The 13,456-nt window shown below is 39.3% G+C and overlaps 1 protein-coding gene across 3 annotated transcripts in view; it reads right to left on the reverse strand.

Moving 5' to 3' along the window:
- STX17 (syntaxin 17) overlaps window positions 1-13,456 on the reverse strand; it is a 32,864-nt gene continuing 19,408 nt past the window's right edge. For all 3 annotated transcript variants that reach the window (XM_084510163.1, XM_084510161.1, XM_084510162.1), the window contains exons 4-8: window positions 10,123-10,342; window positions 5,365-5,483; window positions 5,230-5,280; window positions 3,123-3,209; window positions 1-2,409 (exon numbers count right to left, since the gene is read on the reverse strand). In XM_084510163.1, the coding sequence (XP_084366289.1) occupies window positions 2,170-2,409; window positions 3,123-3,209; window positions 5,230-5,280; window positions 5,365-5,483; window positions 10,123-10,342 (717 nt within the window). In that variant the 3' untranslated portion in view covers window positions 1-2,169. The remainder of the gene's footprint in view (window positions 2,410-3,122; window positions 3,210-5,229; window positions 5,281-5,364; window positions 5,484-10,122; window positions 10,343-13,456) is intronic.

A 13,456-nucleotide genomic window follows, 5' to 3' on the forward strand; every position in this document is an offset into this window, starting at 1 on the left:
TGATAGGCAAAAGTTTTTATTTGGTCTGAAAGAATTATGTCTATTTTGCATATCTTCTGACATCCCTAGCAATTTAAATGCTAGTTTGGTTACTCAGATGCCCCTATTTTTCCCATATGTAAATAACCCATCTACTTTAAAAATCATGGCTTAAATAACAGCCTCCCCAGTGTAGTGTGTACACAATGTTTTTAAATTGCTTCCTTAAAGACGCGAGGAGGAAGAACAGTTTTTGTGCTCGATCTTTTATGAGATGAGCCCGTGCTAAGCTGACTCTGTATCAGCTGTAGCAGTAGCTCAGCTCTGGCTTCAGATTGTCCTGGCATTAAGTCCACTTCAGGAGGAGAGGGTGGAGCCTGCTGGCATTTCAATGGACACAGTTCAGCAATGTATTGTAGGAAAGCAGACCTAGTTTTTTAAAATTGTACAAAGAATCAACCAGAATTCCTATTTAAAATCTTTTTCCTTATTTCCCTTAGTTTCTTCCTTTAGCTGTCGGAATGAACGAACAGCCCTCGTATGAAGTTGTTACAGCCTCATTAAATGTATTTACAGCCGAAGCAGACGCGTTTAAAGGACAGGGTTTTGGCATGACAGGTGCAAATGAGCTGAATTACTCGGGTCATGTTTTCCACTCCAGCTGATTTTACAGATGTAGGCACCGTGGCTTTAACACGTGCAGTTTTGACAATGTTCATGATTACTTGTGAAAACTGTTCTCCTACACGTTGCTTCCCTGAGCCTCGTTCCTACTTAAAATAGACACCACGCTCTGACTGGTAGCGATTTCAATCATGTTTTAAAAGTAACACAGACGAACTGTTCAGAAAAAGGTACTTGTGCTGTAACTAACAGTTGCTTACAGTGTCTCTAGGCACAAAAACCTATCAGCTGCCATTAGCAGGCACTGCGTTCCAATGATGCTATCAAAGCAGTGCTTAAAAAAGGGAGCTTTTTCCAAACTGTGCTTCCTTGTACAGCGTTCCCTGCTCGGGAACCTTAGGTGAGCAGCACTCAGGATGGACTGAGCGATGTAAAACTTAAAGCAGCAGCTGCCCAGCTCGCCTTTCTGCTCCTCCTAAGGGCAGCAGCAATCGTGTGGGAACTGTCCTGGAAGGATGGAGGTAGGACCATGTGCTGAACGGGAAGCTCAGGTGAAAATAAAAACGGCAGCACTCCTGTGTGTAACAACAGAAGTTAGAGAAGCGAACGGCTTCTTAAGCAGCAAAATAAGGTAAAGATAACAGGCATTGACTATAAAAGCTGGAGGAAGCAGTAACAGTACCAAGCCTTACGCAGGCTCCAGAGTAAAGCACACAGCATCAGGTTGCCGTTTTCAAACTAGTCCCAGGCTCTGGTCAGCTGCCAGGGGCACCATTTAACAGGTAACTCGCAGGGCCTCGCTGTTCACCACCCTCTCCCTGGCACCTACTGGTGCCTTTGGGGGATAAAATACTATTGAGGGAGTGGGCCCTGCTGCAGCACCGCCTCCCCGTGAAGCCGTTTAACTCTCCCAGCAGAGTGCTGCTGGTGCCAGGCGATGAGGATCAAGGGCAGCAGCCACCCAGGAGCACTGCTGCAGCAAGCTGAGGTTTCAGGCTCAGAATGGTCGGGGTTTGGCACTTCGCTCCGTCTGCAGTGCTCCTGAGGTGTGCCAAGGAGCTGAAGAGCCATGGAGAAGGAGTATTGTCTGAGGGCAGTCCTCAAGGGGTGCTGCTGAGGCTGAGATTGAACTACTCTTTGAACAAATGGGGAGCTCACAAATTTAAAAAAAAAATGAAAATGGGAAAAACTGATTATGGTGTTCATGAGAAAGCACTCAGGTTTTCCAAGTCTCTCCCTCTGTACTGTCTGAAGGACATTTTGTGCAGCTCAGCACCAAACACCTGCCCTCCAGCACGCCAGCTGGGCATGTAGCTCACCTAAGAATTCCGTAATTAAAAGAAGTGACCAGGTAATTCCTAAAAGACTGATGCAACTTATCGCATCTGAAAAGAGGAAGCTCCAAAGTTCTGGCATTACCGTTTCCCCCCACCCCCGTTAACAGTACTGCTGGCAAAATCTCACACAAGTTCACACAAGCCAGCCTCGTATTTAAAGCGTGAGGCTGCAGGTCCGTCATCAGCACGGCCGCTGTACTTCTGTCCCTAGTCATGATGAATCTGTGCTTCAGCTGGATTTTTTGGCTCTTTGGCAAGAAAGCTCTGGACAGCTGGAAGAGACCTGCTCAATGAGTTTTTGTTTTCTCCTCTGGATCAATTTTCCACCTGTGAAGCCCAAAATCCCACCACCAAGTGCAGCTGCAATTCCTGCCACTTTGAAGCCTGCGAGGAGCCCAATGGGACCCCCCACCACGCCTCCAATGACAGCACCTGCCACAGGCAGAGCTGCCAGCTTGTATTTTGCAGCCTGTAAAGAGAGAGGGGAAGAAAAAAAGAGTTAGGAAACTTGCCTGTTGTGATGTGCCTTTTTCCCTTCGCTTTTGGCAATGAGTTGAATGCTCAGCGATAAATACACTTGGCAAATTATTATTAAAAAAAATGTTCTATTATCCCACATGTCCATACCAAAACTGATTCAAAAGAGAGCTCTCGTATGCATTTGGGAACCAGATCTTTTGACATGCTGCTGGCTGATTGCATGTGCTACTTATTACCTTATCTACATCATTACATCACATGAGAAACTGAGAAAACGCTCAGACTTTTCAGTAACGCCTAAGTACAGGCGTGTGGCTTGTCAGGAGCTCTCCCTGACATCACATAAATTGGAATTGCATGTCAGCAGCAGCCTGTTGTCCCACAGCCATTTGATTCTTGTGAGCCAATCGTTGCACACTCTTGTTTCACAGGTGCACCGAAGTAGCATCAGAATATCATATAATGTGACTTGCAGAAAACAAGGAAAAAAAAAAAAAAAGGTATTTTCTAGTAGCCTGGATGTGATAGAAAATTACAAGAGAAATTGATTTTTTTTTTTCCCTGCTACCTGTGGGCCATTTCTTCCTTATTTCCTTAATTGCTGGCTCCCTCAGCATTAAAGACGGCAGATCAATGGGGTTAATACAGAGGGTTGCTGGGAGGCAGAGTACCATCGATTCAGCAGCAGGAGCAGATCCCTACCTTCCTCAAGTTTTTGGTTCCCTCTTCAGTATTCGCAGCAGCGCTGTTGACATGGTCTTCAATCCTGTCAATCTTCTCCTGCTGAGCCTAGATGCAAAGGAATTATGAGTGAGGCGGCCTGCTGGGAAGCAGCAGTGAGCCAATACACACCATTTTAATGCCTGTAATCAGGGCCCCACAGCCGCTTTCATCTGCCACACACTGTAGCCATGCAGCCCTAATGGTGGTTCATTAATAGCAGCTGATAAACTGTGCTGAAAATACAAACTTGCTTTAAAGAAAGCCTAACTATCAAGTAATAATACGGTGCGAATATTACACGTGTTGCTACTGGTAGAGAAAACAACCCATAACATAGGATTTCTAAATCTTTCCCGTGAATAGATGAACTTGCATTCCAAAGGGCAAAACAAGCCAAGCTGGTGTTTTCGTTTCCTGCTGAGCTTCATGTTCAAAAAAAAATTATAGAGATAGCATTTATAAGATCAGTACTGATTCCAGCATACAAGGCGGCATACAATACCAAGAAATCTAAATAGAAGTATTTAGGTATGACATTATGAAACAGCAACTTAACTTTACAAATATGATAGTGGCCACTGAAAATACACTTGCTGCTGCTCTGTGTGCCACTGTTCTTTCACTTTGAAAAAATACTACATCCAATCCTTTCTCAAAACGCAGTCAGATTCCCCTGCAGTTTCCCTCGGAAGACAGAGGGGTTTGTGGGCTTCTTTGTTCTTATTTTAATCTCAGCAGCACTCAGGCTATTTTATGCTACAAAATAATGAGACAGCTAGTGTTCACCTTCAGGAAAAGGCATTCGGAACTTTTTCCTCTTTCTAAATCAGAAACTGCTGAGTCCAGCTTTGGTATCTTCATCTACCATCTAATCCACACCATCAAACACTTCAGACACTTGCTAGTATAGCTAATGTTGGTTCTGTGCAAAGCCCACTCCTGGAACAGGCTACTAAATAAAAAAAAGCCTAACAAATCTTGTACGTGAAGTAGCACAGGTTCAGCAGAAAGGATAAAAGTGATCTCACCCATCCCACCGAACCCAACAGCAAGGAGATTACACAACTCTCCTAGCAGATGAGCACTGTCTGTTTAAATTCCTCTTAGCAAAGGAAGAATTAAACATTGAGAACTAACAGGGGGTGACAAAGATTCAAACCCTTTGACAGCCACGGTTATTAAGGTAAAGAAAGGGTATGATGGTGAGGGAATCTTCAGACGTTTCCTAGTACTCCCAGTTCAGAGAATAAAAGTTCCTGGAAAGCTTCCAACCTGTGCAGTGAAGGCTGTTGAAGCCTGTCCTCATGATTGCAATTAGACACGTTAAGAATGAACGGGCACCGCAGTGTTTCCTCTAAGGTTCAGCACATGGCAAGGGGCACTGGCTAGAACAGGAGCTGTTGCTCTGGTGACAAGGACTGAGGAGTAATTACCAGCACTAGTGCTGAAGTAAGAGTAGCGTCTCCTCAGAATTTTACGTTGACAGATTCTGAACCAACAGGACAACCAGGAACATACTTGTAGCAACAGCTCGTTGATACATGGAAGGAAGAATTATTTGTTTTCTGACCAGAATAGGCAGTTATATGTGTTAAACTAATGCTTTTAAACATTCCTCTATTGTTACTACTTGAAAACCAAAAGAAAATCTTTCAAATTAGTGCTAGGTAATTAGTGCTGTAATAATTACATGGACCACCTTCAACTTTAGAAAGCATCAAACGTGCAGGCTTTGAAACCAGAGGCACATTTACCATGGGTCCCAAGTAGCAAAGACAGGAGCTTCGTGCAGGCACCTCAGCTAACTGGGGACACTGCTCTGCCTCCGCTCAGTGACGGGCAGCTCCCTGAAGTTCCTGACAGCCACTAGGGTTTTGTAATCTCAATTTGTTTAATATTGGACTGAATAAATTCACTTAGTGTCATTCTGCTACTCTGTTGTTGTTATCCAGAGATAGCTCAGTCTGAGTTCAGATTATGGACAGAAGTATTGCTCATCTCTTGCTCCCCATCTAGGTGTTACCCATTCACTATTTTATTTTTTTACAAGTTTCTATCTAATAGAGAATGCAGAATTAATACTTACGTTGACTAACACAGAAAATTCAGTCACCAATTGGCTAAGCTGAATCAAGTCCTACAAATAAAAAAACAAATGTTATTTTCTAATAGTTGCTGAAAACAAGAACATCAATATAGCTGTAAGGGAGTTGCAGCATACCTCTTCTAAAGTTTCCCAGGACTCAGCTGCATTTTCATTCTGAGGTATTTCAGGAAGGGGAGAATACATCTGGATTAAACTTTGGGACCCGTCCTTCACTTCTGCGTTATACAAAGTTTCTGAATGAAAAACACAATGTTTACAAATAAATGCACTTGATCAGACTGCAGGTGACACAAGCAAGTTTTCTCACTCTTAACACTTCTCATGGATAAATTGATATTTGATTTAATTCAAGCTTAGCAACAGCCCTGAAAACTCTCACATAGGGAAAAGTCTCACAGCACTACACAGTTTCTTAAAAGAAAATTATTGCCAAAAAAAAAAAAAATTTCTAACAGCACACTTTCACAATTGGTTCTGAGAATGATGAAGAAATTACACTGCTGAATTTATGCCCAGTCAATTGTTTTTATGTCAGCTGAGCTTGAAAATTTTACAGAAGAAAACTGAGCTTGGGTCAAAACCTTCATTTACATACAATACATGAAAACACCTCACTTCCAAAGCTGGACTATTATTTGTTTTATGACTGATTTTTATGCTACCAGTTAGATTGTCAGTTGTTTGGGTCTAAAAGTAGCCAGAAGAAACAATTCTTGAAGTAAAAGTACTGAAAACTCGGTAATATGCTGCTAAACATTTAGTGCTCTGTCCCATTGCGTAACAGTAGTGCAAGGACGGCAAACATTTAAAGCTCAGCAGTGTAAAGGGGATATTCCTAAGCATCTTCCTTTCTAAATATTCTGGATTGAATGTAAAAGACTGTGGAAAAAAAATGGGGAAAGCAGATACAATGAAAAGATACACACATACCTCCTCCAGCCAGTGAGCCCTGTATGGAGCCATCACAGCCGTAATTGACAAGTGAATATTTATGGACAAGTAATTCAGTGATAATTAAGAATAACAAATTTGGCTTATCATAAGCAAGGATTAAGGAATAGCTTGAGTATGAAAGGCAGGCTGGAGAATGTATGGATGGATGTAAACACAGTGCAAAGATCGTGCTAATTTAGACTACAATTTCTGAAGGAAGACAGCTACTTTAATAGGACACTGATGTTTACTTTCTTGTGGGGTTAGTATTAAAGCTTAATGTAGGGAAGACTGGTTAGATATTTCTAACACTAGTAAAGTGTAAATATTACATTGAAGTCTTCCGTAGAAGCAATGAATGTGCCAAGGTACTGTAACAATATTATATGACTGTTACTACAACAAACAATGGAAAATAAATTAATCTTTCTTAATAAAAAAAAAAAAAAAAACAGTAATAGAGCATGCTTATTCATGGAATTAAGATAAAATAAAAATGATGCATTTTCATTACATTTGTCCATTTCTCAGCATTTTTATCCTAGTATCACAAGATACAGCAAGGACCAAATCTTACTACTCTCAGTTCAATACAGTTCTGACACTGAAGCCGATACTCAGCTATAGTTACTAAAAACACAGAAAAGCAGAGCAACAAGGGTAGAGTACGTGATGTAGTGTTTTATGTGGGCCTTGGTTTTCTTTGTCATTATTTTTACCCCTTTTCCTATAAAAATCCGGCCCAGAAGGCACTTTTCAGTCAGATTATACTGTTGTCATCTTCTAATAGCTAAAAATTACTGAAAAGAAACATCCTCAAGCAAACTCTTCTCTCACTTCAAAGATCTAAGGTAGAGATTAAGAAAGGTAAAAAAAAAAAAAAAAAAAAAAAAAAAGTAAAGTCACATTTGGGCTGAAAGTATGAGTAAGAAATTTATATTCACAACTTCATGTTTTATCAAGTCTAACCAATTTTAATAGAACTGAGAGTGGAAGTGACTGCACCAGTTTCACTTACAGCCTCTGCACAGAAATGCTGTAATATAAAACACCTCTGCGAGCTTTCAAAGAGCAGCTTCGCACCTCATTATCCTCAAGATAAAAATCTAATGCTCTGCAAGATTCAATATACTGGTTAAAAGACTTCAGTAATTTTAAGAGTAGAACCTGACCTTTTGTTAATATTTGCTTAAAATGCAATTAAATTCCGTTTCTATTGGATCTGAGCTGAGGACGGTGAAGGGGGGGGAAGGACCTCCATCATTTCGCTGACATGCCTTCTAAATGGGCAATCTGAATTTGTAAACTCCTTACTCCTCCACCAGATGGGAAGCAACATGCTGCAAAGAATGGGCATACTGAAGCTCCTTTGATTAAGATCAGCAGCCAAGATTTGCTTTCAGGACTGCAGCCTCTAAGCACAAAAGAAATAGGCAATATATTGCATCTGTGTTAGCAATTCAACAGAGCTGCTTTCACAGCCAGGCAAACTTCTTTAAAAAAAAATCTGTATAATTATATTTAGTTGTCTGCCTGACTGTATGTTTCCCTTTAAATGGGATGAGCTATTTCTGCATTCTTGAGCTGACATGTAGGAGCATGTCACCCCAGTAATATTTTTCTGTTCTTCTCATCCCAATCTATATGATCAATTTTTCTTCTTTTTAAAGTGTGGTTATGCTCAATTTCCTCCATATTTTAAAGGTATTTTAGATTAAAAAAAAAAAAACAACAACCACAGTCCTGTTCTTTGAAATTAAACTGTAGTTCCCGTTTGCCATCCATGTACCTGTTAGAAAAGCAATAAGCCAGGACAAGGCCTTTCCAATAAAACACCAGAATGTACTGAGGACAACTGCAGAAAGTTACCAAGAGAACAGGTGTTTTAAATTTTATTCTGATTGTAACAGAGACGAGCTCACAAAGAGCCTGGAAGCGATGGCCAATACGGCTGATGGGGATCACTGAGTGCAAGAATTCACCCTTCTAAGCCTTAGAGTAGGACCAAAGACAATGAGCTCCCCACAAAAGAAGTATACACAAATTCAGCAAATGGATTAGTAGAAGTTATGGGGAAGAAGTTCCTAAAGGATAAAAGAATGCAGAAGAGCTGGCAGACACTAACAAAATGGACTATACTGAAGATAGCAGCAAATGGTCCTGATGTAGAGGAATACATGTAACACAGGAAAGAATTATGAGTTCAGCAAGAACTCTTCAGTGCCCTGGATGTCAAGACTTTGAAACAATTAATATGAGTGCAAAACAATAATATAGATGTGGAAGGTTAATATCAGAAAGACTAAGACACAAGTAAATTACGACTACCATGGGCATAAATGGTAGCAAGGCAGTTTTCATGAATGCCATTAAAATTAGAGGAAGACAAAGTGTAAGTAGGTGCAGTGCCAGGTAAAGAAAGAACGATGACCCAGAGAAAGACGAAGTCAGTCCTTACAAAGAAAAGGAAGCTGTAATCTTGATGCAATTAATTTTAACAAGAAGGAAAACATGCAAACAAAAAAGATAGGCTGAAACATAAAGAGAACAGGTTAAAAATATTTAGATGATCCAGATGTTTTCAAGTCTTGAGGGTCTGATGAAATTGATTCCTGAGTATTTAAGAAACAATCGCTGAAAGTTCACATATTTCTGAGAACTTGAGAGTACTAAGAGGATCCTGAAGGACTGCAAGAGAATAACCAAGATATCTTCCTTTTTTTTGGAGGAGAAGGAGAATGCAGCAAATAGCCAGACTTGGAAACCCACAAAGGATGAACTCCTGAATAGTCAGTTCACAAATATCTAAAAAGACAGTGAAGGTGTTGAAAACAGCAAAAATTCATATGTCAAAAGCCTATTTAATCTTTTTTACTGGTCTAGTAAGAATATATGAATTGCATAGTTGATATAATTTGACTTTCATAACACTTTCTGATACTACTACACCTGACGTTCTCAAAACGAAGCCCAATCTTCCAAATCCACTTTTCTTTTCTCCCTTGCTTGTTAATTACTCTTGAAACAGTCCCTGGAGTTCTTTATACAGCAACAAGAAGGGCTGTGAAATCAAATGGGATCGCAGGTTCTTCTACAATGACATTGACTGAAAATACTTTCACTTTTAAAGACATGACATTTCCAAACAACTTTAAACAATGTTGCTACTGCAACAATCAATCTAATTACTATTATGTAGAAGGATTTAATTCTTATATAATCAACTTTCTCACAGATTATTAGCAGAGAACGCAAGCCAGTGCCAGAGCATGGTGCGTGCTTCCCCTGAAGACAGAACGGTACAACAAAGACTGAAAGACATTTTGTATGGAAAGGAGGGAAAAACAGCAAACATCTGACTTGTTGCCTTCTATAGTGTGTTTTCAAAATCTTTTATTTCAACAGGTTTATAATATTTTCTGCTTTCTTGTTGGTTACCGAGATCAAATGCTACAAGAAGAGATATTCTCCTTTGTATATAGACTTGGTCAATCCTTCTGCACATTTCAGCAGTGGCATATCATAATGTCTGTCATATAAAAATTGTTTTCTTTTTGATGTTGAACGCACTGATTCAATGAAAATGGCCTAAATGATTACTTGCACATGATTAAGTGATTTGCAGGACCAGGAAAGAAGTCAAGCTACAGTGAAACATGAAGTACTCTTCCTAGGAACAGTCTCCAATTTCAAGATCCAAGGCTATGGGATCTTCTTCATGGGAGGCAACGCCTACTCTATTTCTTAGGATGCTTAATTAGAGTGTCCTCCACTTACCAAAACTCAACAGGTCATGAGAAAAGTGTGGTACGGGGAAAGAAAATCCACTTCTTAATTAACTATTATTATTCAGCTGGTATCTCTTAGGTTTACGTCACATCTGGTCAGAAAATGCTCACTGGATACAACAATATAGACACAGAAATGAAATTCTCCTACCTCCTCCTACAGTTATAGATCTGGTTAAAGAGCCATCCTCCTGTCCTTCTAGTTGCCTTTTAAGTTCTTCTGCAGATTCAGAATGGAGCTGTAGGAAGTCTTTAATGGCAGATGAAGCTTCCTCTCTCACTGGATTTATCATTCTCTGCAGAACCGGGATGTCTTCCTGTCGGACTCGCAAACAAAGTTTCTCCATCTCTCTCATATTGGCTCGGAGTTGCTGTAACAGTTTTAAGAGTCGTTCAGTTAGCTTACTGTGTAAAAGAACCAGACACCTTCTGTGGTTATGAAGCAACTATCACCTTGACCAAATCTATCTTCTAAATGACCACAAAAAAGTGCCACGTTTTAATAAACTAAGACAAATAAAGGTCCCGACTTCAAAGTCATCCTTCAGCTCCTGGTCACCCCTCCTCTGCATCCATTTCCTTTTCCAGTCTGCACTGTAGGACTGCATTGGATTCACCTGTCAATGACACGTTCCCTAGTGCTGTAAAAGCTCTTGCATCCAGTACCGAAACCTCCCTTTGAACCCATCCTGGGTCTCCCACATTCTGCTGTTTTATGACCCAGTGCTATTCCCTGGGCTCTTTGTACTGCTCCTACAGAAGAGTCACCCCATAAAAAATACAGCTCTCTGCCAAGTCCTTACTTCAGGTATCTCAAACTCAAGGTGATCTGCTTTGAACAAACAACCAATCCCCTACTCATCGTAAGGAGGAAGATGGTCCTGTAACTGGCAGTGATACTGAGCAAGACAGCAGCAACCAGCTCGGTGCATAAAAGAGGGCACTGCTCCACGGTGCGTTTGACTTGGGGGTGCCACTATGTCACAGCCAGCATGTTAAGTCTGTTGCCTTTTTTATATTTTCTTACACAACATCACTCAGTTCGCTACAAAAAAACTTTAGGCAGCAATTCCCTCTTCAATGGCATTTGGAAAAAACAACAGTTTATGTACAGAGTGCACGGAGTAGTCATCTGAATGTAGTGGTCAGAGATATTTTGGAAGTGGACTACTTTCCAAAAAGTGAATTAAGCCACCTGCCCCTGAAGAGAAGGAACCAAACATCAAGGAAAAGATGGTACCTCTTGCATTCTCTGGTGAGCTCATTTCTCAGCAGTACCAGCCAACCACAAAACAAGGAAGAAATATTTTTAAATTTGTCCCCATCGATTTTTTATTTTTATTATTTTCTCGTTGTCAATTCTACATTGTATCCACTTCCCCAAGTAAAGAAGTCAGTCTGTTTTGTTTGGGGTTTCGATTAAAATATATAACTAATTAAATCACTATGTAATTATTCAAGTTATTTTGGTGAGCGCGTCCAATTTAGTCCTTTCCCAAAATATTTACACAAGTCGCAACAAGTTGAGATAATGTCCCAATAAAATAAGCGATTGCTTCTCAATTTATTTATTTTTTTATATATTATAAGTGACTGTGTTGATTAATGCACTTCAGGATGCAATAATTTGCAATCCCTAATTTTCCCAAAGCAATCAACTTCATTTTGTAAAGACATCTTTAGAAACAAAGGAGAAGGATTACTTTTCTTTTTTTCTTTTTATTCAATATATTCTTTTTCAGAGGAAGGGCAAATATATTTGTTTGACTGGAATATCAAATATAATAAGATACAAAAATATCTCTTTAATTACAAGGGTTTTAAGAAGATATGAGCTATTCACAAGTAGCAGGAATAGTCTGTGTGCAGGCATCTCCTGTGACATAAATTTTTGTCTACAGCAAAACAGAGGTATTTTATTGCCTAGACTTTTAAAATCTAAAAATGCATGCAACTTTTCTTTCTCTAAAAAAAACAGTAGAACAGAAGAAATTTATAGTTCAAATTATACTACTCATTGCTTTAGGACACGTTTTTATGTAATTATAAAAAAAATACTGTAATAAAAACTATAGTCAGTGCATTATATTATAAGGAGATACAACAAATTATATTATCCATTGCACTATTTACCAATTGGTTTGAATATTCTAATATCAGAACAAGAGAATGGATTAACACCACAGACAGGTTAGGAAAAGAAAGGTTTCTTTCCAGTAATGCAAATCAGGTACAGGTAATGCCTTAGGAAAGCAACATTGCATAACTGGAAAAGGAGGAAACAAATGGAATTTACTTATATACACTAGCAGAACTAACGTTTTTTAACACGCATGAAAAAAATTACAGAAATACAATTAGAGAAGAAGGAGATTAATCAACAACAAATTCAAGTAACACTGCACAAGTCCTATTAGGCAACCAAAGAAAGAGCTATTGATTTGTAAAAATCATTTGTCAAATTACTGAGGGAATATTCTATTGTATGCTTAAATTAATACTATCACCAGTCAATTTACGCTACATCATTTAAGGTTAATCCCAGGTAAAACCACTAATTAACAACAAAACAAATAGGGAAAGAGACACAAGAAATAATTTTGCAAGATACTGAGTTGAATTAGAAACATGGTACAATAATTTTCTGTATACATTTTTCACCTTAATTTAAGGAACTACCTTACTCCTCTTGTTACTTTCTCCCATGGCCTGCCCATAGGCACTAAGAAGGGGAGAATGCTGTCATTGTCGTAGTCCACCACGTGCCCAAATTCTCATTTTATACAACCTTGCAATGAAATTTAGAAGACCAAATGGGAATGTCTAGACACAGCATTTAATTATTTTGTTTACAAGACTCATATAATATATGATTACATATACATATATATGTATATATATATATAATCTTTAAGGTCCCTTCCAACCAAAAGCAGTCTATGCTTCCATGATACGCAGAGGACTGAGTGAAGTTGGTCAGAACCATAGTTTCATTTCTCATTATTATACTGCTGATCAAATATTTGTGAGAAAGAAGACAGGAATCAAATGATAGTATTTGCACATTTGGTGAAATTTTATTTTAGTACCTCTTAGACTGTGGATGTGGAGAGGACTCCTGCTCCACGTACTGCCAATTAAACAGAAGCTTCATGGGATCAGCCTGGAAAGGGCCCGAAGCCGCGCTGTCAGGAGGCATCTCAGGAGCTCACCAGGGAGTAACTTGATAAATGTTACAGAAATGCAAATGACTCTGACTTCTTTTCATAATCTTTTTAATGGGGCAGAGCTTAATCTCTGGGGAGAGCATAGAAGAACATCACCCTCTTTCCAGCTGTTTCCAGTTTTAAAACCATGTTTACTCAGTGAGGAAGGTAATAATTTATGCAAATTCCTTGGTTTTGAATTCATCGAATTTGGTCAAGAAGATGCAGAATTTTTCTCTATAATACTTGGAATTTTGGTCTGTTAACTTTCAGAAAGAA

Source organism: Aythya ferina, assembly GCF_964211825.1.
Source record: "Aythya ferina genome assembly, chromosome: 2".
NCBI classification, from domain to species: domain Eukaryota; kingdom Metazoa; phylum Chordata; class Aves; order Anseriformes; family Anatidae; genus Aythya; species Aythya ferina.